Source organism: Mustelus asterias, unplaced genomic scaffold (assembly GCF_964213995.1).
Source record: "Mustelus asterias unplaced genomic scaffold, sMusAst1.hap1.1 HAP1_SCAFFOLD_184, whole genome shotgun sequence".
Classification (NCBI taxonomy): domain Eukaryota; kingdom Metazoa; phylum Chordata; class Chondrichthyes; order Carcharhiniformes; family Triakidae; genus Mustelus; species Mustelus asterias.
Genome location: NW_027590182.1, coordinates 164,685 through 192,457, shown reverse-complemented (window position 1 = coordinate 192,457; position 27,773 = coordinate 164,685). Strand labels below are relative to the sequence as shown.

General features: G+C 44.3%; 1 protein-coding gene, 1 long non-coding RNA gene and 7 other non-coding genes across 9 annotated transcripts in view; 1 reads left to right on the top strand and 8 right to left on the bottom strand.

The window, feature by feature from the left end:
• LOC144485303 (uncharacterized) overlaps window positions 1-10,056 on the bottom strand; it is a 461,444-nt gene extending 451,388 nt beyond the window's left edge. The window contains exons 1-2 of the long non-coding RNA XR_013496157.1: window positions 9,973-10,056; window positions 9,208-9,319 (exon numbers count right to left, since the gene is read on the bottom strand). This is a non-coding gene — a long non-coding RNA (uncharacterized LOC144485303). The remainder of the gene's footprint in view (window positions 1-9,207; window positions 9,320-9,972) is intronic.
• LOC144485299 (uncharacterized) lies at window positions 507-8,555 on the top strand. Its single transcript, XM_078203510.1, has 3 exons — window positions 507-550; window positions 1,853-1,957; window positions 6,171-8,555. Exon 3 carries the CDS (start codon window positions 6,513-6,515, stop codon window positions 7,353-7,355), a length of 843 nt encoding a protein of 280 aa, XP_078059636.1. The 5' UTR covers window positions 507-550; window positions 1,853-1,957; window positions 6,171-6,512; the 3' UTR covers window positions 7,356-8,555.
• A 3,970-nt stretch (window positions 10,057-14,026) lies between the features above and the next one.
• Window positions 14,027-14,099, bottom strand: trnav-cac (transfer RNA valine (anticodon CAC)). Its single transcript has one exon. It is a non-coding gene; the product is annotated as a tRNA-Val (tRNA).
• Window positions 14,100-19,355: 5,256 nt separating this feature from the next.
• trnav-aac (transfer RNA valine (anticodon AAC)) lies at window positions 19,356-19,428 on the bottom strand. Its single transcript has one exon. It is a non-coding gene; the product is annotated as a tRNA-Val (tRNA).
• Window positions 19,429-20,803: 1,375 nt separating this feature from the next.
• On the bottom strand, window positions 20,804-20,876 carry trnav-aac (transfer RNA valine (anticodon AAC)). The gene has a single exon. It is a non-coding gene; the product is annotated as a tRNA-Val (tRNA).
• A 1,390-nt stretch (window positions 20,877-22,266) lies between these two features.
• On the bottom strand, window positions 22,267-22,339 carry trnav-aac (transfer RNA valine (anticodon AAC)). Its single transcript has one exon. It is a non-coding gene; the product is annotated as a tRNA-Val (tRNA).
• Window positions 22,340-23,487: 1,148 nt separating this feature from the next.
• trnav-aac (transfer RNA valine (anticodon AAC)) lies at window positions 23,488-23,560 on the bottom strand. Its single transcript has one exon. It is a non-coding gene; the product is annotated as a tRNA-Val (tRNA).
• A 2,570-nt stretch (window positions 23,561-26,130) lies between these two features.
• On the bottom strand, window positions 26,131-26,203 carry trnav-aac (transfer RNA valine (anticodon AAC)). Its single transcript has one exon. It is a non-coding gene; the product is annotated as a tRNA-Val (tRNA).
• Window positions 26,204-27,592: 1,389 nt separating this feature from the next.
• Window positions 27,593-27,665, bottom strand: trnav-aac (transfer RNA valine (anticodon AAC)). The gene has a single exon. It is a non-coding gene; the product is annotated as a tRNA-Val (tRNA).
• Window positions 27,666-27,773: the final 108 nt, after the last annotated feature.

Genomic DNA, 27,773 nt, shown 5'->3' with positions numbered 1-27,773 from the left:
AGCTGCAGTATATAGATAGTGTTCTCACTCTGCCAGCAGGGCTGTGGGTTTAATTGGATAGATCTTAAAGACAGCCCGACTGGGCAGGATGAGCCAAATGGTTTCCATCTGTGATGTATCATTCTATAAAACAGAATATTCAGCATCGGGAGAAAGAAAGTGAAAGAAACTAGTCTCTGTGGGATTTAGCCAACCAGTGTAAGTACCTTCAGGGGAGCAGAGAGGGAAACTAGTGGAAAAACGTTTAAAAACTCGGGGTATTCCCACAGGAGAGCACTGGTTTAAATCAATTTTAGAAGTAGAGAATATCAGCGCACAAATTCCGAGGAATGCATTTTTAAAAATTGATTGATCTTAATTGCACAAGATAATATTCTATTATCGTCTTTGACAATGACGTCGTTAATTCCCAGGTGCCCCTGCGGGTTTGAAAGTGTCCTATTCATTCCACAGGAGCCTAATGCGCAGGCGCAGTGTTATATCTGGAGCGTGCGCAGTGTCACTTTGCTCGGAGTCTTGCGAGTCCGGGAGTTGGCACGTTTTTCTGCGGGTGAGTCGGTGGGGTTGCGGGAGAAATGGAGCCGGGAGTCGGGGTAGGGAGGGAGCTATGGCTTCCAAACATCCGCTGTAGGCTGCAAGACCCGAATAAGACCCTGCAGGTCCCGGGTTTACAGCTCCCAGGCTTTTATCCCGGGAACAGGCCCCAGTTGTCGGCCGCCATCTTGTTTCAGCGGAGACGGAGGGCGCATGCGCTGCTGTCTGACGGGTCATAATGGGCGTGGCTTAAGGGGCAGGTTCAGAACCTCTATCTTCAGAGGGACAATAGGTGGCAGGGCGCATGCGCAGCTATCCAAGAACATCGGAATAAGAATTCGGAACAGGAGCCCGTCATTCGGCCCATCGAGCCTGCTGCATCATTCAATAAGATCATGTCTACTTTGCTCCCCCACCCCGTCCATACCCTTGACTTTCTTGTGGATCAAAACCTCAGCTTTGAATATATTCAATGACCTGCCTCCAATCCTCACTGGTGAAGACAGAGTTCCAAAGATCAACAACCCGCTGAGAGAAAAGATCTCTCTTCATCTTAAATTTGAGATCCTTTATTTTTACTTGATTTCCACACCAGAGGAAACATCCTCTCAGCATCTACCTTGTCAAGCACCTTATATCATATGAATCATAGAATCCCTACAGTGCAGAAGGAGGCCATTCGGCCCATCGAGTCTGTACCGATCACAATCCCACCCAGGCCCCATCCCCACAACCCCATGCATTTACCCTGCTAATCCCCCTGACACTAGGGTCAATTTAGCATGGCCAATCCACCTAACCCGCACATCTTTGGACTGTGGGAGGAAACCAGAGCACCCGGAGGAAACCCATGCAGACATGGGGAGAATGTGCAAACTCCACACAGACAGTGGCCCAAGGCCGGAATTGAACCTGGGACCCTGGCACTGTGAGGCAGCAGTGCTAGCCACCTTGTCGCCCTTAAATTCCCAGATGTTTCATTCAGATTACTTCTCAGTCTTCAAAACTCCAAAGAGTACAGGTCCAAGCTGCTCAACCTGAAAGCTAAAACTCCTCATTTCAGGAATCAACCAACTGGATCTTCCCTGAACTGCCTCCACTGCAATTTTGTCCCAGCTAAAGTAATTCTGTGCCAGGTTAAAGGAGGAGTGAATGTTTTGAATTTCTGTCCTGGACAGATGCTGATGGATTTTGGAAACTCCTTTTACAGGGGGTTAGAAGGGAAAGATTTACACACAGCAAATTCAGACCAAAAGAAATGTTTGTCTGTCTTGAATTTCTAACCTTGAATTACACCGATAACTTTCCTCATTTACAGGGACAAGATTTGAAGATTGCAACATTTTTCCCGGACACCAATCTCTCTGAGATCTTTTCAGCTGCAGCAGATTTTAAAATGTGAAAACAGTGAAATTGTTTTGGGGTGAGTGTTAGTGAGCATTAATTTAAATTTAGAGCATGCTCTGATTCCATGGATCTCGGGCTATTATGACTCCTTCCCCATGGATGGGGAGGTAATGGTACAGCGATAGTGTCATTGGATTAATAATACAGGGATCCAGGGCAATGCACTGTGAACCCTGGGTTCGAATCTCACGTTGGCAAATGTTGAAATTTGAATTCAGTAAAAATCTAGAATTAGAAGTCCATTGATGACAATTGTTGTAAAAATCCATCTGATTTAATAATGTCCTTTAAAGAAGGAAATTACCACATCCCCCAGCAATGCAAGCCACTCAGTTCAAGGACAAAGAGTTATGGGCAATAGATGCTGATGCAGCCAACACATAGAGTCATAGAGCAATACAGCACGGAAACAGGCCCTTGGGCCCAACTGATCCATGCCAACCATGGTGCCCTCCCAGCTTGTCCCAATTGCCCATGTTTGGCTCATATCCCTCTCATCCTTTCCAATTCATGTACATAAGAACATAAGAAATAGGAGCAGGAGTAGGCCATCTAGCCCCTCGAGCCTGCCCCGCCATTCAATAAGATCATGGCTGATCTGAAGTGGATCAGCTCCACGTACCCGCCTGATCCCCATAACCCCTAATTCCCTTACCGATCAGGAGTCCATCTATCCATGATTTAAACATATTCAACGAGGTATCCACCACTTCAGTGGGCAGAGAATTCCAGAGATTCACCACCCTCTGAGAGAAGAAGTTCCTCCTCAACTCTGTCCTAAACTGACCCCCCTTTATTTTGAGGCTGTGCCCTCTAGTTCTAGTTTCCTTTCTAAGTGGAAAGAATCTCTCCATCTCTACCCTATCCAGCCCCTTCATTATCTTATAGGTCTCAATAAGATCCCCCCTCAGCCTTCTAAATTCCAACGAATATCAACCCAATCTGCTCAGTCTCTCCTCATAATCAACACCCCTCATCTCTAGTATCATCCTGGTGAACCTTCTCTGCACTCCCTCCAAGGCCAATATATCCTTCCACGAATAAGGGGACCAATACTGCACACAGTATTCCAGCTGTGGCCTCACCAATGCCCTGTACAGATGCAGCAAGACATCTCTGCTTTTATATTCTATCCCCCTCGCGATATAGGCCAACATCTCATTTGCCTTCTTGATCACCTGTTGCACCTGCAGACTGGGTCTTTGGGTCTCATGCACAAGGACCCCCAGGTCCCTCTGCACAGCAGCATGTTGTAATTTCTTTCCATTTAGATAATAATCCAATTTGCTATTATTTCTTCCAAAGTGAATAACCTCCCATTTGTTAACATTATACTCCATCTGCCAGATCCTCGCCCACTCACTCAGCCTGTCCAAATCTCTCTGCAGACCTTCTACGCCCTCCAAATGATTCACTTTTCCACTTATCTTTGTGTCGTCTGCAAACTTTGTTACCCTACACTCAGTCCCCTCCTCCAGATCGTCTATATAAATGGTAAATAGTTGAGGCCCCAGTACCGATCCCTGCGGCACGCCACTCGTTACCATGCACTTCTCCAAATGCTTTTTAAATGTTTAAACCTGCTGTTTGAACCTGCCTCAACCACTTTCTCTGGCAGCTCATTCCATGTACACATCACCCTCTGCATGAAGACGTTGCCCCTCTGGTCCCTTTTAATCTTTCCCCTCTCACCTTAAACCTATGCCCTCGAGTTTTCAATTCCCCGACCCTGGCAAAAAGACAATGTGGGTTCATCCAATCTATGCCCCTCATTATTTAATACACCTCAATATGGTCACCCCCATATTCTCCTACGTTCGAAGGAATAAAGCCCTCACCTGTTCAACCTCTCGCGATCACTCAGGCCCATTAGTCCCGGCAACATCCTCATAAATCTTCTTTTCACTCTTTCCAGTTTATCAATGTTTTTCCTATAACAGGGTTACAAAAACTGTACACAATACTCCAAGTGCAGCCTCACCAACGACTTATACAACTATAACATAATGTCCCAACTCCTATACTCAGTGCCCTGACTGATGAAGGCCAGTGTGCTAAATGCCTTCTTCACCACTCTGTCTACCTGTGCCGCCACTTTCAACAAACTATGTCCTTGTACTCCTGGGTTCCTCTGTTCCTCAACACTCCCCAGGGCCTTACCATTTACTGTGTAAGTCCTACCCTGGTTTGACTTTCCAAAATGCAACACTCACACTGAAGACCATAAGACATAGGAGCAGAATTAGGCCACTTGTCCCGTCAGGTCTGCTCCGCCAACCAATCATGGCTGATATTTTTTTCATCCCCATTCTCCTGCCTTCTTCCCATCACCCCTGATCCCCTTATTAATCAAGAACCTATCTATCTCTGTCTTAAAGATAGTCAGTGACCTGGCCTCCACAGCCTTCTGCGGCAAAGAGTTCCACAAATCCACCACTCTCTGGCTGAAGAAATTCCTCCTTATCTCTGTTTTAAAGGATCGTCCCTTTAGCCTGAGGTTGTGCCTCTGTACTCTGTATTATCTGTACTGAAATCCATTTGCCAATCATCAGCCCACTTCCCTAACCGATCAACTGATCAAGATCTCCCTGTAATTTTTGATAACCTTCTTCACTATCAGCAATACCTCCTAATTTAGTATCGTCTGCAAACTTGCCAACCATGCTTTTTATGAATTTTTAAACGGCCATCCATTTCTCTGTTTCACCTCTGCCCTCCCTGATCAGCTCTCTGACATTGTCTACCTTCCTCTGCCTCTAATAATGGGTGTATTTTAACTATTATTTCCGCAAGCTATGTCTTGATGAGGTTTTTCCCACTTCACAACTCTGTTCACTGCTGATTTACCATTTTAGAAAGGAATTGTTTCTCTTCCACTGGAGATCATTTCCCTTCCACTTCTGAGCTTATATTGACCAACAAAATCTGAAACATTTTTATTCCCTGTAATTCATTCTGCCCACCCTGAAACGTTAATCTTCTTTCTGTCTAAAAGGACGGTCTCTTTCCTCATGTTCACAATTAAAGGGCAGGAGATGGCTGACATTTAAGGGGACAGTAAATTAATATAGGACAGAGATATGTCCAGTGTTATTATATGGTACCCAGATTAGATAATTATGTTGCTGTATAAAATATATTTATTATTATTTCTTGCATTGTAATATAATCCTGTAGCGATGTTATACATTTCCAGTCATAAAGTCATTACAGCACAGAAGGAATCCATTTGGTAACTCGAGTCCATGCTGACTCTCTGTATAACATTCCAGTCCCATTCCCACTCTATATCCCATTCTCCTGAAAGTTTATTTCCTTCAAGTGCCCATCCACTTTCCTTTTTAAATAGGATCCATAGATATGGATGGAGATTTACAACTTTTTGGGAATGAAGTAGGAAAGAATGTTCCATAGAAACTAGAATTGTCTGCTCTGAATTTCTATCCTATACTGACTGTGATGACTTTTGCAAACTTATTTCACAGGATTTTGAACGAGGAATCACAGGCAGAAATCTCAACCGTTCTGAATATCTTGTAATATGGAACTGTAGCTACGTTATATATTTCCAGACGTCTCTGCCCTCAGAGGGCTGTTGGTCTTTTGGATTTCTGTTCCACAGGGACCAGTGGAAGCTGAGGATCATTGAATATATTCCAGTTAGACAGATCTTTGACTGACAAGGGTGTCAAGGGTTATGGGGAACAGACAAGAAGATGGAGAAAAAGCTAATATGTGAGGGGATTTCTTCACTCAAGGATGTGGTAAAGCTTTGGAATTCTCAACCCCTGAGGACAGTGAAGCCTCAGTCATCAACTATTTTCAAGAGAGAGATTGATTGGTTTCTAGATATTGAAGATATCAAGGGATATGGGTTTAGTGTGGGGAGAATGATGCTGAGGTAGATGAACGAATTATCTCATTGAATAGTTTAAAAGGCTCGATGGGCCAAATGGCCGACTGCAGCTCCTATTTGTCATGGTCTCTGTGTCCAGGACAGGAAGCAGTGAGCATGGATCTGTCAATCAGCCTCAATCAGCACCTTCAGGAGAATTGGGAGGGTGAATATTAGATACAGCAGAGTGAGAATGGAGGGAGAGTGTGTGGGATGGAGATTTACAGCTTTTTGGGACTGAAATAGGAAAGAATGTTCCATAGAAACGAGAATTGTCTGTTCTGAATTTCTATCCTGTACTGACACTGATGACTTTTGTAAACTTGTTTTACAGGATATTGAAAGAGGAATCACAGACCGAAATCTCAAACGTCACGTCAGATCTGACAGAGTCATATTCCATGGGAGTTGAATATCATCGGCCTTTGAATCTAGAAGGAGAAATGGTTGTCCGGTCTCTTGATTTGAAAAGATTTGAAATGTCAGTGTGACTGGAAAAGCAGCAACACACTGCCACACTCGAGTGAGAGTGTTCCAATGCACTGACTAAAGAGCTTTAACCAGTTACACAGCCTGAATAAATATCACACCATTCACAGCGGGGAGAGACGACACGTGTTCTGTGTGAGGCTTCAACTGATTGTCCACCCAAGAGAGTGGCAAGGACACCTGCACCATGGAGAAATCATGGAAATGTGGGGACTGTGGGAAGAGCTACAGATACCCATCAGAGCTGGAAGCTCATCGGCGCAGCCACACTGGGGAGAGACCATTCACCTGCTCTCAGTGTGGGGAGGGATTCACTCAGTCATCCAGCCTGCAGTCACACCAGCGGGTTCACACTGGGGAGAGACCATTCACGTGTTCTCAGTGTGGGAAGGGATTCACTCGGTCATCCGACCTGCGGGCACACGAGCGAGTTCACACTGGGGAGAGGCCGTTCACCTGCTCTCAGTGTGGGGAGGGATTCAGTCATTTATCCACCTTGCGCACACACCGGCGATTTCACACTGGGGAGAGGCCGTTCACCTGCACTGTGTGTGGGAAGGGATTCACTCGGTCATCCGACCTGCGGACACACCAGCGAGTTCACACTGGGGAGAGACCATTCACCTGCTCTCAGTGTGGGGAGGGATTCATTTGGTCATCTGACCTGCGGGCACATGCATGCGTTCATACTGGGGAGAGGCCGTTCACCTGCTCTCAGTGTGGGAAGGGATTCACTCGGTCATCCCACCTGCAGAGACACCGGCGCGTTCACACTGGGGAGAGGCAGTTCATCTGTTCTCAGTGTGGGAAGGGATTCTGTGATTCATCCAGCCTGCTGAGACACCAGCGAGTTCACACTGGGGAGAGGCCATTCACCTGCTCTCAGTGTGAGAAGAGATTCACTCGATTATCCAACCTGCGGACACACCAGCGAGTTCACACTGGGGAGAAGCCGTTCACCTGCTCTGTGTGTGAGAAGAGATTCAGTCTTTCATCCGCCCTGCTGAGACACCAACGAGTTCACGAGTGATTCTAGGGGTTGGATTCTGCTGTTATTGTTTCTGCTTTCAATTACATCCAGGACATTTTGTTCAGTCTCACAGTGGGAGGGTCGGAGGGTTTCTTTCTGCTGGACTGGCCGGTCTCATGACTTTACTTCCAGTGGACTGATGCTCTTTGAGTCTTGTTGCGAATACCCGGTTTCAAATTTCACACGGATCACAGAGTGACAGGGTGTTAGGAAGTTAAGAGTCATTATTTCTGTTTGAAACCCCCTCAAATGTCCATCCAATTTCCTTTGTAATTGTTTATTGACTCCACTTCCTCCACCCTCGTAGGCAGCGAGTTCCAGGTCATTACCATTCACTGCATCAAAATATTCTTCCTCACATCCCCCCTGCATCTCTGGCCCAAAACCATAAATCCCCTCGTCCTTGTCCCATCAGCTAATGGGAACAGCTTTTCTTTGTCCACCTTATCTAAACCTGTCAGAATCTTGTCCACCTCTATCAAATCTCCCCTCAACCTCCTTTGCTCCAAGAGGAACAACCCCAGCCTGATATCGACAATAAAGAACAAACTAACAGAATATGTTAATACCTGAAATCAAATGGGAATGTTTAATTTCTGTTTTAAAGATATTGTGAATATATTGTCCTGGACAATAAAGGAATTGGAATAACTCACCTTGAGAGTGGTTGAATGGAATATATCAATCTGGTATCCACCTATAATCTCGTGAAAGTTTGGAATGTGTAGCTGGAAATCCCTCCCCAACAGCACTATGAGTGTACTTACATCTCAGGCATTGTATCAGTTCAGGAAGGCAGTGTTGGCGCTGATCGTGGCCGAGGCAGCTACAGACAGCCACATATTCTGTTATAATTGAAGGACTGTAGATTGAATGTGAGGAATTATGGGACTGGACTATCTTGACCACATTCCTGGGACTGCTGTTTCTGCAATGACCGACCATTAAAGCTGCTTAGCAGGGCCCCAACAGAGGACCTGGTGAGAATATTTACTCAGAATGAGTTCGATGATGATGATGATTTCTGTTTGTCAATTTTAAATTTTTTAAAAATTTCATTGGTCTGTTTCCTGTCTGTTTTTTTTCTGTCTGTTTCCATGCTGTAAACCTCTATGCCTGTTTGCCCTGGATCAAACTGACACCCAGGAACTCTCAAATGTTGCAGCTTGAATGTGTACGAATAAACTATTTCTTTTATCCAATGATAATTTATTTTTGTTTTTAAGTAGTTTATTAACCTTACCACCTGTTGCTATACTATTTTGATCCTTAGGAACAGAATAAATCTCAGTCACTTAGCAGATACTCACCAAAAATCTAGCTTCTTCTCCTGTGGAAGAGTAAGATCACTTCCTAAAGGCTGGGAAAGTTAGAAAGCACAACAGCACCTCTTTTCCTTCCTTCCCTGACTCCCTTAATTACCCAACTCTCAGCACTCTATTCTAAGCTGCTCAAGTGATGCCGGTTCAGAGCTGTTTCTGAGCTGTAGATTCAATACAATACTCACTTGCTGACATGGACATCAAGGCCTGTATGGGTCTCCAGGCCATCATGCACACATCATGATAAGGAGGATGGAGCTGGTGTTGCCAGCCATGTACATGATGAACAGATTCATGGGCAGCTGTTTCAATGGGCCCAAGGCGATGAAAACAGAAAGTGAGCAGGGTATCAGTAAAGGGGGCAGGTTAGGGGAGGCCATATGCTGATCTTATACCCAGGCCTGGAAGTAAGGATGATGATTAACCCTTTATCACACAGGCTGCTGTGGTTCACCAAGGTGCTTTACCACCATGGACAAACCAGGGGCGTTGTCAGTCACACACTAAAGGCACATTCAAATCCAACTTACTTTCTCAACCAGGATCCGGTCTGTTTCTTGGATGCAGATGTCCAGTAGCTGTTTGTCTGAATATGCGACTGGGTACATGGAGTCTCTCTGGCCACACTGTTGACCACGGCTCCTATGAGAAACAGAAAACACAAATTGGTCACCCTTTCAGGACCTTCTTTAAAGAGGGAGTCTCTCTGTTGAGGATCCCAATGTGGTGACAATAGTGCCAGCATGAACTAAAGCTTGGGCAAACCTCGGACACACACTGCCGTTGTGTCCACTGAACTGCCACGGGAATGGAGGATGGCAGAAGTGGATGAGTGTCAATTGATAATCAGGGTGCCAATCCACTTGCCCTCCATTTAGGGACAAAGCGACATATCACCACATGTACCAAATTGTGTCTTGAAAACAAACACTGCGGGACATTGAGAGAGATCCAGTTCAGCACCCGGCCCTGGAAACGAGCAATTGTTCCTCCAACCACCACCGCAGTTGGCACCTGATCAGGTGGAGGGGCTGAAACCAAAAGGGCATCTCAGGGTCATGACCTGGGGAAAAGATGCCAAGTGGGGTCTGAGTGGTTTCTGGGGGATTTGAGGGGCTGCTTTGTGCTGAAGAGCTCGGTGAGGGGTAAAAGAGGCGTGAAAAACCCGGGGTTGGGAAGTTTTGGGTTGGTGCCATGTTCCCGGGTCAGTGTGCGGTGGCGTCCCCTCAGGAGAGGCGGGCCGGCCCGGCTTGCCGCTTACTCGAGACCCCGGCTCCCCCGGGCGGCCTCCGCACCTGCTGGTGCCACTCAGGGTCCGCTTGTGCCAGCGCGCGCGGTTGACAAGTCCCACCCCTGCAGCCATGGTAACGCCGCCGATCGTTAACCGTCCCCCCTTTCAAATCTGATTCAGATCAAGAGAAGAAGCCGCGCGCTTCCGTCAACCAAACACTCCCGCTGCAATGCGCATGTGCGAGCCCAACCGCCTGAGCGTTCTGCGGGCACCGCCTAAAGTCCCGCCCCACATCGACGCCATCTTTGTCAGGGGCGCATCTGTTCCGACTCTCCACCTTCTGTCCAAATGGAGAACATTTGCCCCGCACAAAGATGGACATCACTTAATGTCAGAGATATTTGCAATATTGAGTCCAGATGACCTTTTGTCAAAGCAAAAAGACATAGAAAGTGGGAGATATTTATACTGCAGGGTGAGGGAATGAAAGATGAGCTATAGCCACAGAAACCAGGGGAAAATACTGCGAATGGCTGTCGCATTCTCTCTTTCGACAGCCATTACAGCACCAGGGACTCAGGTTCGTTTCTCGGCTTGGGTGACTGTCTGTGCGGAGTCTGCACGTTCTCCAGGTGCTCCTGTTTCCTCCCACACACCACCTTTTTCTTCTCATGAAAATCCAGTATTTCCGATCGCCCTGAATGAATTTTGAGGTTCAGGTCAGAGCGAATAAATAAAAGCAAAAATCTGTGAATGCTGGAATCTGAAACAAAAACTGAAAATGAACCACTGTGGCAAATGCATCATTCTCAATCTATTTTACTAGGTATTTGTTTCATTATTCAACATTTAACATCAATACATTTATTTATTCTGCATCTCCTGATTCTGAATTGAATATCTCTGACATATGCAGCATTGAATTGCAAATATGACTGACCAACAAAACAGATCGAGTCACTGGTTAATGCACACCCCATGATGCTCATTTGAGATTGACCACAACCAGTTTATAAACAAAATCAAATATCTTTAATGGGAAGAGATTTAAGAATGACCAGTTAGTTTATTCTGGGTGTGAAATATTCTGGTGCCTAAATCCCATTCATAGAAATCATAGAAACCCATTCGGCCCATCGAGTCTGCACCGACCACAATCCCACCCAGGACCTACCCCCACATATTTTACCCGCTAATCCCTCTAACCTACACATCCCAGGACTCTAAGGGGCAATTTTTTTTAACCTGGCCAATCAACCTAACCCGCACATCTTTGGACTGTGGGAGGAAACCGGAGCACCCGGAGGAAACCCACGCAGACACGAGGAGAATGTGCAAACTCCACACAGACAGTGACCCGAGCCAGAAATCGAACCCAGGACCCTGGAGCTGTGAAGCAGCAGTGCTAACCACTGTGCTACCGTGCCGCCCGTGCCGCCCATCTATAGGAATGTCCAGTAGATCTGCACTGAGCCTTGATTTCCTCATCAGCATGAATGGTTTTCTGTATGTCTTTATTCTGAAAACCGATTTTAAAAAGGTGTGTCTGTGCAATGTGCACCAATTCCTCTAGTTCAGTTACAGTATCACTTGTGTCTGTCTTTATGAGCACACACTACTATTAGACATGTTTCAGATGGTGATTAACAACGTTGGTCTACATCTATAAACCCATGCATCGAACAAGTTGCTCATATATGCACGGTGTCAAAATACCAACATCTCTTTCCTGCAACTAAATCTAAAAATGCAGCATTTCTGATTTTCCTGAAAGCATTTGAGACCGAGGTCAAAACAAACATAATATGGCAACATCGAGAATTGGATAATGTTCAGCAAATAACCAAAATCATGCATACTTCCTGAAATGCTAAAGTTTCTAGCTGGTTTTGAACCAGGGACTTCTCACGCATTAGGCAAACATGATAACCACTACAATTCAGAAACTACCAGCAGTTCAGTGTAGCCAATCGACTTGTCTGCAAGGTTCAACTCTGCTGTGTTGCTGCAGGTTCTCATGGTTAGACTATCCACCAGTATCTATTACAAGCCCACCAACTCCCACAACTATCTTGACTGCAGTTCTTCACACCCCACATCCTGAAAGGACTCCATCCCATTCTCTTCATTCTTTCGCCTCCGCCGCATCTGTTCTGATGATGCCACTTTCCTAAATAGCGTTGCAGATATGTCTTTCTTCTTCAACAGTTGAGGTTTTCCACCCACTGTTGTTGACAGGGCTCTTGACCATGTCCGACCCATCCCCCAGCCACTGCTCCCACTCCCTCCCCTCCCTCCCAGAACCAGGACAGGGTTCCCCTTGTCTTCACTTTTCACCTGACCAGCCTCCACATTCAAAGGATCATCCTCTGCCATTGCTGCCAATTCCAGCATGATGCCATACCCAACACATCTTCCCTTTACCCCCCCCCCCCACCCCCCCCACTCCACCACCAGCATTCCACAAGGATCGTCCTCTCTGGGATACCCTGGTCCACTCCTCCATCCCACCCAAACTCCTATCCCCTACCCATGGCACCTTCCCATGCAATAGTAGAAGGTGCAACACCTGCCACTTTACCTCCTCCCTGTTCACCTCCCGGGTCCTAAACGCCCTTTCAGGTGAAGCAGTGCTTCACATGCACCTTCTTCAACCTGGTCTATTCAATTCGCTGCTCCCAATCCAGTCTACTCTACATCGGAGAGACCAAACACAAATTGGGTGACCGCTTTGTTGAACACCTTCAGTCTGTCCGCAAGCAGGATCCAGAGCTTCCTGTCACTTGCCCCTTCAACACACCACCCTGCTCTCCTGCCCGCATGTCCGTCCTTGGCCTTTTCCAATGTTCTAGTGAACCCCAATGCAAATTGGAGGAACAGAACCTCATCTTCCGATTGGGCACTTTACAGCCTTCCAGACTGAACATTGAGTTCAACAACTTCAGAGCATGACTCTCCCCTCCACCTTCACCCCATTTCCATTTATTTTATTTCATTTTGTTTCTTCTTTTCATCTCATTCATCCATTTTATCATACTTCTTTGTCACTTCCATTTTTCAACTTCTTCATTCCTGCTCTTCTTCTCGCCCGCGCCCGCCCCCCCCCCCCGACCAACCGCCCCCCCCCCCTCCTCCCCCCCACCAACCCCCCTCCATTCAGGGCAAACCATCTGTACCTCTGCTCTACCATTCTGATTAACACTTTTCACACCTCTCTCAGCCTTCTACAATCTCCTTTTCATTCCCTTTGTCCAATTACAGCACCCCCCTTCCACCCTCATAATATAAATCTTGTCTGATTTTCTTTGCCCTTAGCTCTGATGAAGGGTCATCCAAACTCGAAACGTTGGCTAGTTACTCAATATTTGTTTCGTTATTCAATATTAAATATGAATACATGTATTTAATACATGCATCTTCATTCTGAGTTGAATATCTCAGGAATATGCAACATTGCATTGCAAACATGACTGACCAATAAAAGAAATCGAGTCACTGGGTAATACACACCCCATGGTGCTTATTTGAGACAGTCAGCTTTTAAACAATATCAAATATCTTTCAAGGAAAAAGATTTAATAATGATCTGCTGGTTATACTTCATCCCTCTTTATTCTGCGTGTGAAACATTCTGGCGCCTAAATCCCATTCATCTATAGAAAAGTCCAGCAGATCTACACTGAGTTTCGATTTACTCATCTGCCTGAGTGATTTTTTTCCCATTTCTTTATTATGAAGAACAATTTTAAAAATATGCTTCCGGGAAATGTGCGCCATTTCCTCTAGTTCAGTTACACTTTCACTTCTGTCTGTGTTTATGAGCACACACTGCTATTACACATGTTTCAGATGGTGATTAACTATGTGAGTCTGCATTTATAAATCCATTAAATTCTGTTATGGACTGAACAAGTTGCTAATATGCGCACGGTGTCAAAGTACAAACATTTATTTCCTCATTGCGTCTTAAAATACAGCATTTCTGATTTTGCTGAGAGCATTTGAGGCCGAGGTCAGACCAAAGATAACATGGCTGCAACATCGAGATTCAGATCATGTTCAGCAACAACTGAAACCATGCAAAACTTCCCTCATACTAAATGAATAATTTCAATAAAAGCTTCTGCCAGGTTTTGAACCGGGGACCTTTTGCGTGTGAGGCGAACGTGATAACCACTACACTACAGAAACAATTGACAGCATAGTGCCACCAATTGGCATGATCACAATGTTCAACTCGACTGTGTTGCTGCAGGCTCCAATGGTAAAACTGAGAGCCCATGTCACTTAATACAAAACAAAAACCGTTTCTTTCAACCTGATTTCTCAACTCATCTTGAACTTCAACCTTTATAAGCGGTCGTCCGGTAAATATCTAAGGGAGCAATGGTTTCTGCTCAATCATGAATGCATCATTCTCATCTTCCTTCGAATAATTTCAACCAGTTCTATCCAATATTTGTTCGCTGTTCAATGTTTAATATTAATATATTTTTATTAATTACATATCTCCTCATTCTGAATGAAATATCTCCGAAATAGGCAACATTGAATTGCAAACATGACTGACCAACAAAAGGAATCGAGTCACTGGGTAATACACATGTCACGGTGCTTCATTGAGATTGACCACAATCAGCTTTTGAACAAAATCAAATATCTTTAAAGGGAATAGATTTAAGAATGATCTGTTGTTATACTTGATCCCTCTTTATTCTGTGTGTGAAGCACTCAGGCATCTAAATCCTGTTCAGCTGTAGGAAAGTCCAGTAGATCCACACAGATTCTCGATTTCCTCAACTGTCTGAGTGGTTTTCCCTCATTCTTTACTTGTTGAAGTCTGAGCTGTAGTCAATAAATAGGAGTCTGTCCTTGTTGTCTCGGTGATCCAGGGTTGAGTGCAAGGCCAGGGAAATTCTGTCTGCTGTGGACCTGTTGCGGCGGTAGGCAACTGTAGTGGATCCAGGTCGTCCGGGAGGCTGGAATTGATTCGTGCCATGACAAACCTTTCAAAGCACTTCATAATGATGGATGTCAGAGCCACCGGCCGATAGTTATTAAGGCATGCTGCTTGATGTTTCTTAGGTACCGGGATGATGGTCGTCTTCTTGAAGCAGAGAGGGACTTCAGATTGTTGTAATGATTGAAAATGGTTGGCAATGGCAGAGAACAATAAGAGTCCCTTCGACCCACCATGCCTATGCCAATTATTTTATGACGAGCTACCAAACTGACGCGTCGGTGCGGGCTTGGTGGGCCGAAGGGCCTGTTCCTGTGCTGCACTGTTCTTTGTTCTCATTTCAATTTCCTCCTCTCATTCCATGAAGCTGATTTTTCTCCCTTTCAAGTCATTGTCCAATCCCCATTTGAAGAAGGAGTTTCTGTGGAATCCATGTACAGTTTGCGTTAGGTAACAACGTTTCACTGACCCAATGGCATGAAGTATTGGATATAGCTTCCCAATATAGTTTTCAATGTAAGCATATATTCATTTATGCACTTGATTTCAAATCGAATTTACAAAACGGGTTTAATCGGATAAAGCATCTCCTCATTATTTCTTATTTATATATAATATTAACTCCACAACTTTCCACAGAGTATGGAATATAACAGAGGAGAATGAATCACCTATACCTGAAGCAGTCTCCTTGTGTTGTCCTCCTGTGTCCCGAACATCCGATCTGGCAACCTCGAGAATGGGTGGGGAATCTGTCTTACCTACACCGACTGCACACGGGGTGGCACAGTCCAAAGATGTGCGGGTTAGGTTGATTGGCCATGCTAAAGTTGCCTCTTAGTGTCCTGAGATGCGTAGGTTAGAGGGATTAGTGGGTTGGATATGGGGGTAGGGCCTGGGTGGGATTGTGGTCGGTACAGACTCGATGGGTCGAATGGCCTCTTTCTGTACTGTAGGGTTTCTATGATTCTATGGTGGCACAATGGCACACTGCTGCCTCACAGCGCCAGGGACTCGGGTTCGATTCCTGGCTTGGGTCTGAGTGGAGTTTGCACGTTCTTCCTGTGTCTGTGTGGATTTGCTCCAGTTTCCTCCCACAGTCTGAAAGACGTGCTGGTTAGGTGCATTGCCATGCTACATTTCTCCCTTAGTGTACCTGAACAGGCGGCGGAGTATGGCGACTAGAGGATTTTCACAGTAACTTCATTGCCGTATTAACGTAATCCTACTGGTGACATTAGTAAATAAACTTTAAACATGATATGGACACATCCAGAATGTGTTTGGCTGTAAAAATAAATACACCCATTATTGCTTATTCTCCAAATGTGTCCACTGTTGAGTCATCAATTAATGATCACCATTGATGAGAAATAGATTTCTGGCAGTTCCTGTTGTTAAAATGGACAGTTCCATCGCAATGAATATCTAACATGATATTGCCGCACTGACATGACCCCAGGGAATTCCAGTTCAGAAAGTTACTCTGGAGCTAGTGGGTTTTTGACATTGTCAATGAGTGCACTTCTCTTGAGTGTGTCAGTGGCTGTGTTAATCTGTTTGTTTATCTTCCTCAGTGATTGTCTGTGTGTCTATGTTTGAGTCGATCAGTTTGAGAATCGATCACTGTGTTTACTTGTCCCTGTGTCTATGCTTTTGTTGATTCTGTGCGGTATACGAGGCTTCTAGTGAACACGGAGTTGGAGTTATTCATGTATTTTCATAGTTAGCAACTCAAACTAATGTGTCAGAAATCTACAGAATAATTCTGGATTTATAACGAGGGACGTTAGAATTGATGTCAGTGTCTGGGCATATATCTATGTGGTTATATATCCTTACACGTGTTGGTCTTTGCACGTGGCCGTGTGTGTATCTGCTTTCCCTGTGTCTGCGTGGGTTTCCTTGGGTGCTCCGGTTTCCTCCCACGGTCCAAAGATGTGCAGGTTAGTTTGATTGGCCATGCTAAATTGACCCTAGTGTCAGGGGGATTGGCAGAGTAAATGTATGAGGTTACGGGAATAGGGCCTGGGAGGCTTGCGATCGGTACATATCGGTGGGCCGAATGGCATTTTTCTGTACTGTACAAATTCTATGATTCTATGATTCCATTACCTGGATATGTGTCAGTCTTTGCAGGTGGCCGTGTGTGTATCTGTTTCCAATGTGCGGCATTGCTGTCCACGGGAGAGCGCTCTCTGATCACTTATGAAAAATCACGATTCCCTTCTCGAGGAAGCGAATGTTTGAAAATGTAAAAATGGGCGGAGAGACCTCATAACAGTCCACTGACTGTTTCAACTTCTCCATTTCCAGGTGTTATGCAGACATTGGTCACTATCTCTGTTCCTGGTGTTCAGACTGGAACTATGGGGCTGCTGTCTGTCTCTGGTTATTGTCCTGATTACAGTAAGAGTTTTAACAACACCAGGTTAAAGTCCAGCAGGTTTATTTGGTAGCAAATACCATTAGCTTTCGGAGTGCTGCTCCTTCGTCAGATGGAGTGGAAATGTGCTCTCAAACAGGGCACAGAGATACAAAATCAAGTTACAGAATACTGATTAGAATGCGAATCCCTACAGCCAACCAGATCTTAAAGATACAGACAATGTGGGTGGAGGAAGCATTAAACACAGGTTAAAGAGATGTGTATTGTCTCCAGACAGGACAGCCCGCAAGTCCAGGAGGTAAGCTGTGGGGGTTACTGATAATGTGACATAAATCCAACATCCCGGTTTAGGCCGTCCTCATGTGTGCGGAACTTGGCTATCAGTTTCTGCTCAGTGACTCTGCGCTGTTGTGTGTCGTGAAGGCCACCTTGGAGAACGCTTACCTGAAGATCAGAGGCTGAATGCCCGTTACTGCTGAAGTGCTCCCCAACAGGAAGAGAACAGTCTTGCCTGTTGATTGTCGAGCGGTGTTCATTCACCCGTTGTCGGAGCGTCTGCATGGTTTCCCCAATGTACCATGCCTCGGGACATCCTTTCCTGCAGCGTATCAGGTAGACAACATTGGCCGAGTTGCAAGAGTAGGTACCGTGTACCTGGTGGATGGTGTTCTCACGTGAGATGATGGCATCCGTGTCGATGATCCGGCACGTCTTGCAGAGGTTGCTGTGGCAGGGTGTGTGGTGTCGTGGTCACTGTTCTCCTGAAGGCTGGGTAGTTTGCTGTGGACAATGGTCTGTTTGAGGTTGCGCGGTTGTTTGAAGGCAAGAAGTGGGGGTGTGCGGATGGCCTTGCCGAGATGTTCGTCTTCATCAATGACATGTTGAAGGCTCTGGAGGAGATGCCGTAGCTTCTTCGCTCCGGGGAAGTACTGGACGACGAAGGGTAATCTGTCCACCATGTCCTGTGTTTGTCTTCTGAGGAGGTCGGTGCGGTTTTTTGCTGTGCCGGGTCGGAACTGTTGATCGATGAGTCGAGCGCCATATGCTGTTCTTATGAGGCAATTTTACAACTCATCCGCTTCATCCTGGACCACAATGTCTTCACCTTCAACAACCAGTTCTTCATCCAGACACACGGAACAGCCATGGGGACCAAGTCTGCCGGTCTGCAATGTTCAACTACGCTGTGTTGCTGCAGGTTCCGATGGTGAGACTGAGAGCCCATGTCACTGAATTCAGGAAGATAACCGTTACTTGCAAAATCTCCCAATGTCTGGCAGCACCTGTAAGGAATGAAAAGGGCGGACGATTCGAGTCCAGATGACACTTTATCAAAGCTTATTGTACAATTGTACTCAGTATTTGTTTCAATATTTAATATCAATGCGTTATTTAACACATATGTCTTCATTATGAATTGAATATCTCTGAAATTGAACATCACTGAATTGCAAACAAAACTGCCCAGCAGAACGAATCGAATCACCGGGAAATACAGATCGCAAATTTGAGATTGACTTTCGTCAGCTTTTAAACAAAGTCAAATGCATTTAAATGGAGAAAAATCAAGAATTATCTGTTCGTGACACTTGAGCCTTTTTAATTATGGGCCTGAAACATTTAGGCGCATAACTTCCGGACCTTTACCGGAAAGTCCAGTAGATCCGCACTGAGCCACGATTCCCTCATCTGTCTGAGTGGTTCTTCCTGTTTCTCAGTGATGAAAAACGATTTAAAAATAGATCTTGTGTGAAATGTGCGCCATTTCCTCGAGTTCACTTACAGTATGACTTGTATCTGTCTTTTTGAGCACACACTACTGTCAGATATTTCAGATGCTGATTAACCATATTAGTCTGCACCTATAAACCCATTAAATTCTGCTGTAGACTGAACGAGACGCGAATAAGTGCTGGTGTCAAAATCGAAATTTCCTGTCAGTGCGTCAAAAAAAAAGCGTTTCTTATTTCACAGAAAGCATTTGAGGGTGACGTCAGAGCAATGATAACATGCCGTTAACATCGAGGCTCGTATAATGATTAGGAACAAACAAAAATCAATCAATTTTCCCTTACGCGACATGAGGAAGCTCAATGAGTGTTTCTGCCTGGTTTCGAAACACGGACCTTTCGCGTGTTAGGCGAATGTGATAACCACTACACTACAGAAACAGCTGTAATTGCACTGGAGCAAATCTGCCTGTCTGCAATGTTCAACTACGCTGTGATGCTGCAGGTTCCGATGGTGAGACTGAGAGCCCATTGTCACTGAATTCAGGAAGATAACCGTCACTTTCAATCTGATTGTGCGACTTATCCCGAACATCAAAATTCAAAACCGTTCTTCTGGCAAATATCTAAGGGAGCAATGATTTCTGCCCATTCGTTAATGCATCATCTTCATCTTTCTTCGAATCATCTCAATCAATTGTACTCAGTAATAAAAGCAAATTACTGCGGATGAGAAAAGAGAAAATGCTGCAAAATCTCCCAATGTCTGGCAGCACCTGTAAGGAATGAAAAGGGCGGACGTTTCGAGTCCAGATGACACTTTATCAAAGCTTATTGTACAATTGTACACAGTATTTGTTTCAATATTTAATATCAATGCGTTATTTAACATATATGTCTTCATTATGAATTGAATATCTCTGAAATTGAACATCACTGAATTGCAAACAAAACTGCCCAACAGAACGAATCGAATCACCGGGAAATACAGATCGCAAATTTGAGATTGACTATCGTCAGCTTTTAAACAAAGTCAACTGCATTTAAATGGAGAAAAATCAAGAATTATCTGTTCGTGACACTTGAGCCTTTTAATTATGGGCCTGAAACATTTAGGCGCATAACTTCCGGACCTTTACCGGAAAGTCCAGGAGATCCGCACTGAGCCTCGATTCCCTCATCTGTCTGAGTGGCTTTTCCTGTTTCTCAGTGATGAAAAACGATTTAAAAATAGATCTTGTGTGAAATGTGCGTCATTTCCTCTAGTTCACTTGCAGTATGACTTGTATCTGTCTTTTTGAGCACACACTACTGTCAGATATTTCAGATGCTGATTAACCATATTAGTCTGCACCTATAAACCCATTAAATTCTGCTGTAGACTGAACGAGATGCGAAAAAGTGCTGGTGTCAAAATCGAAATTTCCTGTCAGTGCGTCAAAAAAAACGTTTCTTATTTCACAGAAAGCATTTGAGGGTTTCAGACTGTGGGAGGAGACCGGCGCACCCGGAGGAAACCCATGCAGACACGGGGAGAAGATGCAGACTCCGCGCAGACAGTGATCCAAACTGGGAATCGAACCTGGGACCCTGGCGCCTTGAGGCAGCAGTCTTAACTGCTGTGCCACTGTGCTACCCTATGTTTCGGCCTGGTTTCGAACCGGCGACTTTCCACGTGTTAGGCGAATGTGATAACCACGACACCACAGAAACAGCTTAATGATAACATGCCTTTCACATCGAGGCTCGGATAATGGTGAGCAACGAACTGAAAACAAGCAATTTTCACTTCCACGACATGAGGAAGCTTAATGGATGTTTCTGCCTGGTTTCGAACCAGGGACCTTTCGCGTGTTAGACGAACGTGATAACCACTACACTACAGAAACAGCGTGGACAGTAGTGGAGCTAATCTGCCTGTCTGCAATGTCCAACTACGCTGTGTTGCTGCAGATTCCGATGGTTAGACTGAGAGCCCATTGTCACTGAATTCAGGAAGATAACCGTTACTTTCAATCTGATTCTGCGACTTATCCCGAACATCAAAATTCAAAACCGTTCTTCTGGCAAATATCTAAGGGAGCAATGATTTCTGCCCATTCGTTAATGCATCATTTTCATTTTTCTTCGAATCATCTCAATCAATTGTACTCAGTAATAAAAGCAAATTACTGCGGATGAGAAAAGAGAAAATGCTGCAAAATCTCCCAATGTCTGGCAGCACCTGTAAGGAATGAAAAGGGCGGACGTTTCGAGTCCAGATGACACTTTATCAAAGCTTATTGTACAATTGTACACAGTATTTGTTTCAATATTTAATATCAATGCGTTATTTAACATATATGTCTTCATTATGAATTGAATATCTCTGAAATTGAACATCACTGAATTGCAAACAAAACTGCCCAACAGAACGAATCGAATCACCGGGAAATACAGATCGCAAATTTGAGATTGACTATCGTCAGCTTTTAAACAAAGTCAACTGCATTTAAATGGAGAAAAATCAAGAATTATCTGTTCGTGACACTTGAGCCTTTTAATTATGGGCCTGAAACATTTAGGCGCATAACTTCCGGACCTTTACCGGAAAGTCCAGTAGATCCGCACTGAGCCTCGATTCTCTCATCTGTCTGAGTGGCTTTTCCTGTTTCTCAGTGATGAAAAACGATTTAAAAATAGATCTTGTGTGAAATGTGCGTCATTTCCTCGAGTTCACTTGCAGTATGACTTGTATCTGTCTTTTTGAGCACACACTACTATCAGATATTTCAGATGGTGATTAACCATATTAGTCTGCACCTATAAACCCATGAAATTCTGCTGTAGACTGAACGAGATGCGAATAAGTGCTGGTGTCAAAATCGAAATTTCCTATCAGTGCGTCAAAAAAAACGTTTCTTATTTCACAGAAAGCATTTGAGGGTGATGCCAGCATGTCTTTCAGACTGTGGGAGGAGACCGGCGCACCCGGAGGAAACCCATGCAGACACGGGGAGAAGATGCAGACTCCGCGCAGACAGTGATCCAAACTGGGAATCGAACCTGGGACCCTGGCGCCTTGAGGCAGCAGTCTTAACTGATGTGCCACTGTGCTACCCTATGTTTCTGCCTGGTTTCGAACCGGTGACTTTCCACGTGTCAGGCGAATGTGATAACCACGACACCACGGAAACAGCTGAATGATAACATGCCTTTCACATCGAGGCTCGGATAATGATGAGCAACGAACTGAACACAAGCAATTTTCCCTTCCACGACATGAGGAAGCTTAATGAATGTTTCTGCCTGGTTTCGAACCAGGGACCTTTCGCGTGTTAGGCGAACGTGATAACCACTACACTACAGAAACAGCTTGCATAGCAGTGGAGCAAATCTGCCTGTCTGCAATGTTCAACTACGCTGTGTTGCTGCAGGTTCCGATGGTTAGACTGAGAGCCCATTGTCACTGAATTCAGGAAGATAACCGTCACTTTCAATCTGATTGTGCGACTTATCCCGAACATCAAAATTCAAAACCGTTCTTCTGGCAAATATCTAAGGGAGCAATGATTTCTGCCCATTCGTTAATGCATCATCTTCATCTTTCTTTGAATCATCTCAATCAATTGTACTCAGTAATAAAAGCAAATTACTGCGGATGACAAAAGAGAAAATGCTGCAAAATCTCCCAATGTCTGGCAGCACCTGTAAGGAGTGAAAAGGGCGGACGTTTCGAATCCAGATGGCACTTTATCAAAGCTCATTGTACAATTGTACACAGTATTTCTTTCAATATTTAATATCCATGCCTTATTTAACACATATGTCTTCATTATGAATTGAATATCTCTGAAACTGAACATCACTGAATTGCAAACATAACTGACCAACAGGACGAAGCGAATCACCGGGTAATACAGATCGCAAATTTGAGATTGACTCTGGTCAGCTTTTCAACAAAGTCAACTGCATTTAAATGGAGGAGAATCAAGAATGATATGTTCGTGACAGTTGAGCCTTTTTTATTAGGGGCGTGAAACATTCAGGCGCATAAATTCCGGCCGATTACAGGAAAGTCCAGTAGATCCGCACTGAGTCTCGATTCCCTCATCTGTCTGAGTGGCTTTTCCTATTTCTCAGTGATGAAAACGATTTTAAAAAAATTCTTCTGTGAAATGTGCGCCATTTCCTCGAGTTCACTTACAGTATGACTTGTATCTGTCTTTTTGAGCACACACTACTGTCAGATATTTCAGATGGCGATTAACCATATTAGTCTGCACCTATAAACCCATTAAATTCTGTTGTAGACTGAACGAGATGCGAATAAGTGTTCGGTGTCAAAATCGAACTTTCCTGTCAGTGCGTCAAAAAAAAGCGTTTCTTATTTCACAGAAAGCATTTGAGGGTGACGTCAGAGCAATGATAACATGCCGTTAACAGGAGGCTCGGATAATGATTAGGAACAAACAAAAATCAATCAATTTTCCCTTACGCGACATGAGGAAGCTCAATGAGTGTTTCTGCCTGGTTTCGAACCAGGGACCATTCACATGTTAGGCGAATGTGATAACCACTACACTACAGAAACAGCTGTAACTGCACTGGAGCAAATCTGCCTGTCTGCAATGTTCAACTACGCTGTGATGCTGCAGGTTCCGATGGTGAGACTGAGAGCCCATGTCACTGAATTCAGGAAGATAACCGTTACTTTCAATCTGATTGTACGACTTGTCCCGAACATCAAAATTCAAAACCGTTCTTCTGGCAAATATCTAAGGGAGCAATGATTTCTGCTCATTCGTTAATGCATCATCTTCATCTTTTTTCGAATCATCTCAATCAATTGTACTCAGTAATAAAAGCAAATTACTGCGGATGAGAAAAGAGAAAATGCTGCAAAATCTCCCAATGTCTGGCAGCACCTGTAAGGAGTGAAAAGGGCGGACGTTTCGAGTCCAGATGACACTTTATCAAAGCTTATTGTACAATTGTATTCAGTATTTGTTTCAATATTTAATATCAATGCGTTATTTAACACATATGTCTTCATTATGAAATTGAACATCACTGAATTGCAAACAAAACTGCCCAACAGAACGAATCGAGTCACCGGTAATACAGATCGCAAATTTGAGATTGACTTTCGTCAGCTTTTAAACAAAGTCAACTGCATTTAAATGGAGAAAAATCAAGAATTATCTGTTCGTGACACTTGAGCCTTTTTAATTATGGGCCTGAAACATTTAGGCGCATAACTTCCGGACCTTTACCGGAAAGTCCAGTAGATCCGCACTGACCATGATTCCCTCATCTGTCTGAGTGGCTTTTCCTGTTTCTCAGTGATGAAAAAAGATTTAAAAATAGGTCTTGTGTGAAATGTGCGGCATTTCCTCTAGTCCACTTGCAGTATGACTTGTATCTGTCTTTTTGAGCACACACGACTGTCAGACATTTCAGATGGTGATTAACCATATTAGTCTGCACCTATAAACCCATTAAGTTCTGCTGTAGACTGAACGAGATGCGAATAAGTGCTCGGTGTCAAAATCGAAATTTCCTGTCAGTGCGTCAAAAAAAGCGTTTCTTATTTCACAGAAAGCATTTGAGGGTGATGCCAGCATATCTTTCAGACTGTGGGAGGAGACCGGCGTACCCGGAGGAAACCCATGCAGACACGGGGAGAAGATGCAGACTCCACGCAGACAGCGATCGAAACTGGGAATCGAACCTGGGACCCTGGCGCCTTGAGGCAGCAGTCTTAACTGCTGTGCCACTCTATGTTTCTGCCTGGTTTCGAACCGGCGACTTTCCACGTGTTAGGCGAATGTGATAAGCACTACACCACAGAAAGAGCTTAATGATCACGTGCCTTTCACATCGAGGCTCGGATAATGATGAGCAACGAACTGAAAACAAGCAATTTTCCCTTCCACGACATGAGGAAGCTTAATGAATGCTTCTGCCCTGCTTCGAATCGGGGACCTTTTGCGTGTTAGGCGAACGTGATAACCACTACACTACAGAAACAGCATGAATAGCAGTGGAGCAAATCTGCCTGTCTGCAATGTTCAACTACGCTGTGTTGCTGCAGGTTCCGATGGTTAGACGGAGAGCCCATTGTCACTGAATTCAGGAAGATAACCGTCACTTTCAATCTGATTGTGCGACTTAACCCGAACATCAAAATTCAAAACCGTTCTTCTGGCAAATATCTGAGGGAGCAATGATTTCTGCCCATTCGTTAATGCATCATTTTCATTTTTCTTCCAATCATCTCAGTCAATTGTACTCAGTAATAAAAGCAAATTACTGCGGATGACAAAAGAGAAAATGCTGCAAAATCTCCCAATGTCTGGCAGCACCTGTAAGGAGTGAAAAGGGCGGATGTTTCGAATCCAGATGGCACTTTATTGTCCAATTGTACACAGTATTTGTTTCAATATTTAATATCGATGCATTATTTAACACATATGTCTTCATTATGAATTGAATATCTCTGAAACTGAGCATCACTGAATTGCAAACATTATTGACCAACAGGACGAAGCGAACCACCGGGTAATACAGATCGCAAATTTGAGATTGACTCTGGTCAGCTTTTAAACAAAGTCAACTGCATTTAAATGGAGGAGAATCAAGAATGATCTGTTCGTGACAGTTGAGCCTTTTTTATTACGGGCGTGAAACATTCAGGCGCATAAATTCCGGCCGATTACAGGAAAGTCCAGTAGATCCGCACTGAGTCTCGATTCCCTCATCTGTCTGAGTGGCTTTTCCTATTTCTCAGTGATGAAAACGATTTTTAAAAGATTCTTCTGTGAAATGTGCTCCATTTCCTCGAGTTCACTTACTTGTATCTGTCTTTTTGAGCACACACTACTGTCAGATATTTCAGATGGCGATTAACCATATTAGTCTGCACCTATAAACCCATTAAATTCTGTTGTAGACTGAACGAGATGCGAATAAGTGTTCGGTGTCAAAATCGAACTTTCCTGTCAGTGCGTCAAAAAAAAGCGTTTCTTATTTCACAGAAAGCAATTGAGGGTGACGTCAGAGCAATGATAACATGCCGTTAACATCGAGGCTCGGATAATGATTCGGAACAAACAAAAATCAATCAATTTTCCCTTACGCGACATGAGGAAGCTCAATGAGCGTTTCTGCCTGGTTTCGAACCAGGGACCTTTCGCGTGTTAGGCGAATGTGATAACCACTACACTACAGAAACAGCTGTAACTGCACTGGAGCAAATCTGCCTGTCTGCAATGTTCAACTACGCTGTGATGCTGCAGGTTCCGATGGTGAGACTGAGAGCCCATGTCACTGAATTCAGGAAGATAACCGTTACTTTCAATCTGATTGTACGACTTGTCCCGAACATCAAAATTCAAAACCGTTCTTCTGGCAAATATCTAAGGGAGCAATGATTTCTGCTCATTCGTTAATGCATCATCTTCATCTTTCTTCGAATCATCTCAGTCAATTGTACTCAGTAATAAAAGCAAATTACTGCGGATGACAAAAGAGAAAATGCTGCAAAATCTCCCAATGTCTGGCAGCACCTGTAAGGAATGAAAAGGGCGGATGTTTCGAGTCCAGATGACACTTTATCAAAGCTTATTGTACAATTGTACACAGTATTTGTTTCAATATTTAATATCAATGCGTTATTTAACATATATGTCTTCATTATGAATTGAATATCTCTGAAATTGAACATCACTGAATTGCAAACAAAACTGCCCAACAGAACGAATCGAATCACCGGGAAATACAGATCGCAAATTTGAGATTGACTATCGTCAGCTTTTAAACAAAGTCAACTGCATTTAAATGGAGAAAAATCAAGAATTATCTGTTCGTGACACTTGAGCCTTTTAATTATGGGCCTGAAACATTTAGGCGCATAACTTCCGGACCTTTACCGGAAAGTCCAGTAGATCCGCACTGAGTCTCGATTCCCTCATCTGTCTGAGTGGCTTTTCCTGTTTCTCAGTGATGAAAAACGATTTAAAAATAGATCTTGTGTGAAATGTGCGTCATTTCCTCGAGTTCACTTGCAGTATGACTTGTATCTGTCTTTTTGAGCACACACTACTGTCAGATATTTCAGATGGTGATTAACCATATTAGTCTGCACCTATAAACCCATTAAATTCTGCTGTAGACTGAACGAGATGCGAAAAAGTGCTGGTGTCAAAATCGAAATTTCCTGTCAGTGCGTCAAAAAAAACGTTTCTTATTTCACAGAAAGCATTTGAGGGTGATGCCAGCATGTCTTTCAGACTGTGGGAGGAAACCGGAGCACCTGGAGAAAACCCATGCAGACACGGGGAGAAGATGCAGACTCCGCGCAGACAGTGATCCAAAATGGGAATCGAACCTGGGACCCTGGCGTCTTGAGGCAGCAGTCTTAACTGCTGTGCCACTGTGCTACCCTATGTTTCTGCCTGGTTTCGAACCGGTGACTTTCCACGTGTTCGGCGAATGTGATAACCACGACACCACAGAAACAGCTTAATGATAACATTCTTTTCACATCGAGGCTCGGATAATGATGAGCAACGAACTGAAAACAAGCAATTTTCCCTTCCACGACATGAGGAAGCTTAATGAATGTTTCTGCCTGGTTTCGAACCAGGGACCTTTCGCGTGTTAGGCGAACGTGATAACCACTACCCTACAGAAACAGCTTGAATAGCCGCGGAGCAAATCTGCCTGTCTGCAATGTTCAACTACGCTGTGTTGCTGCAGGTTCCGATGGTGAGACTGAGAGCCCATGTCACTGAATTCAGGAA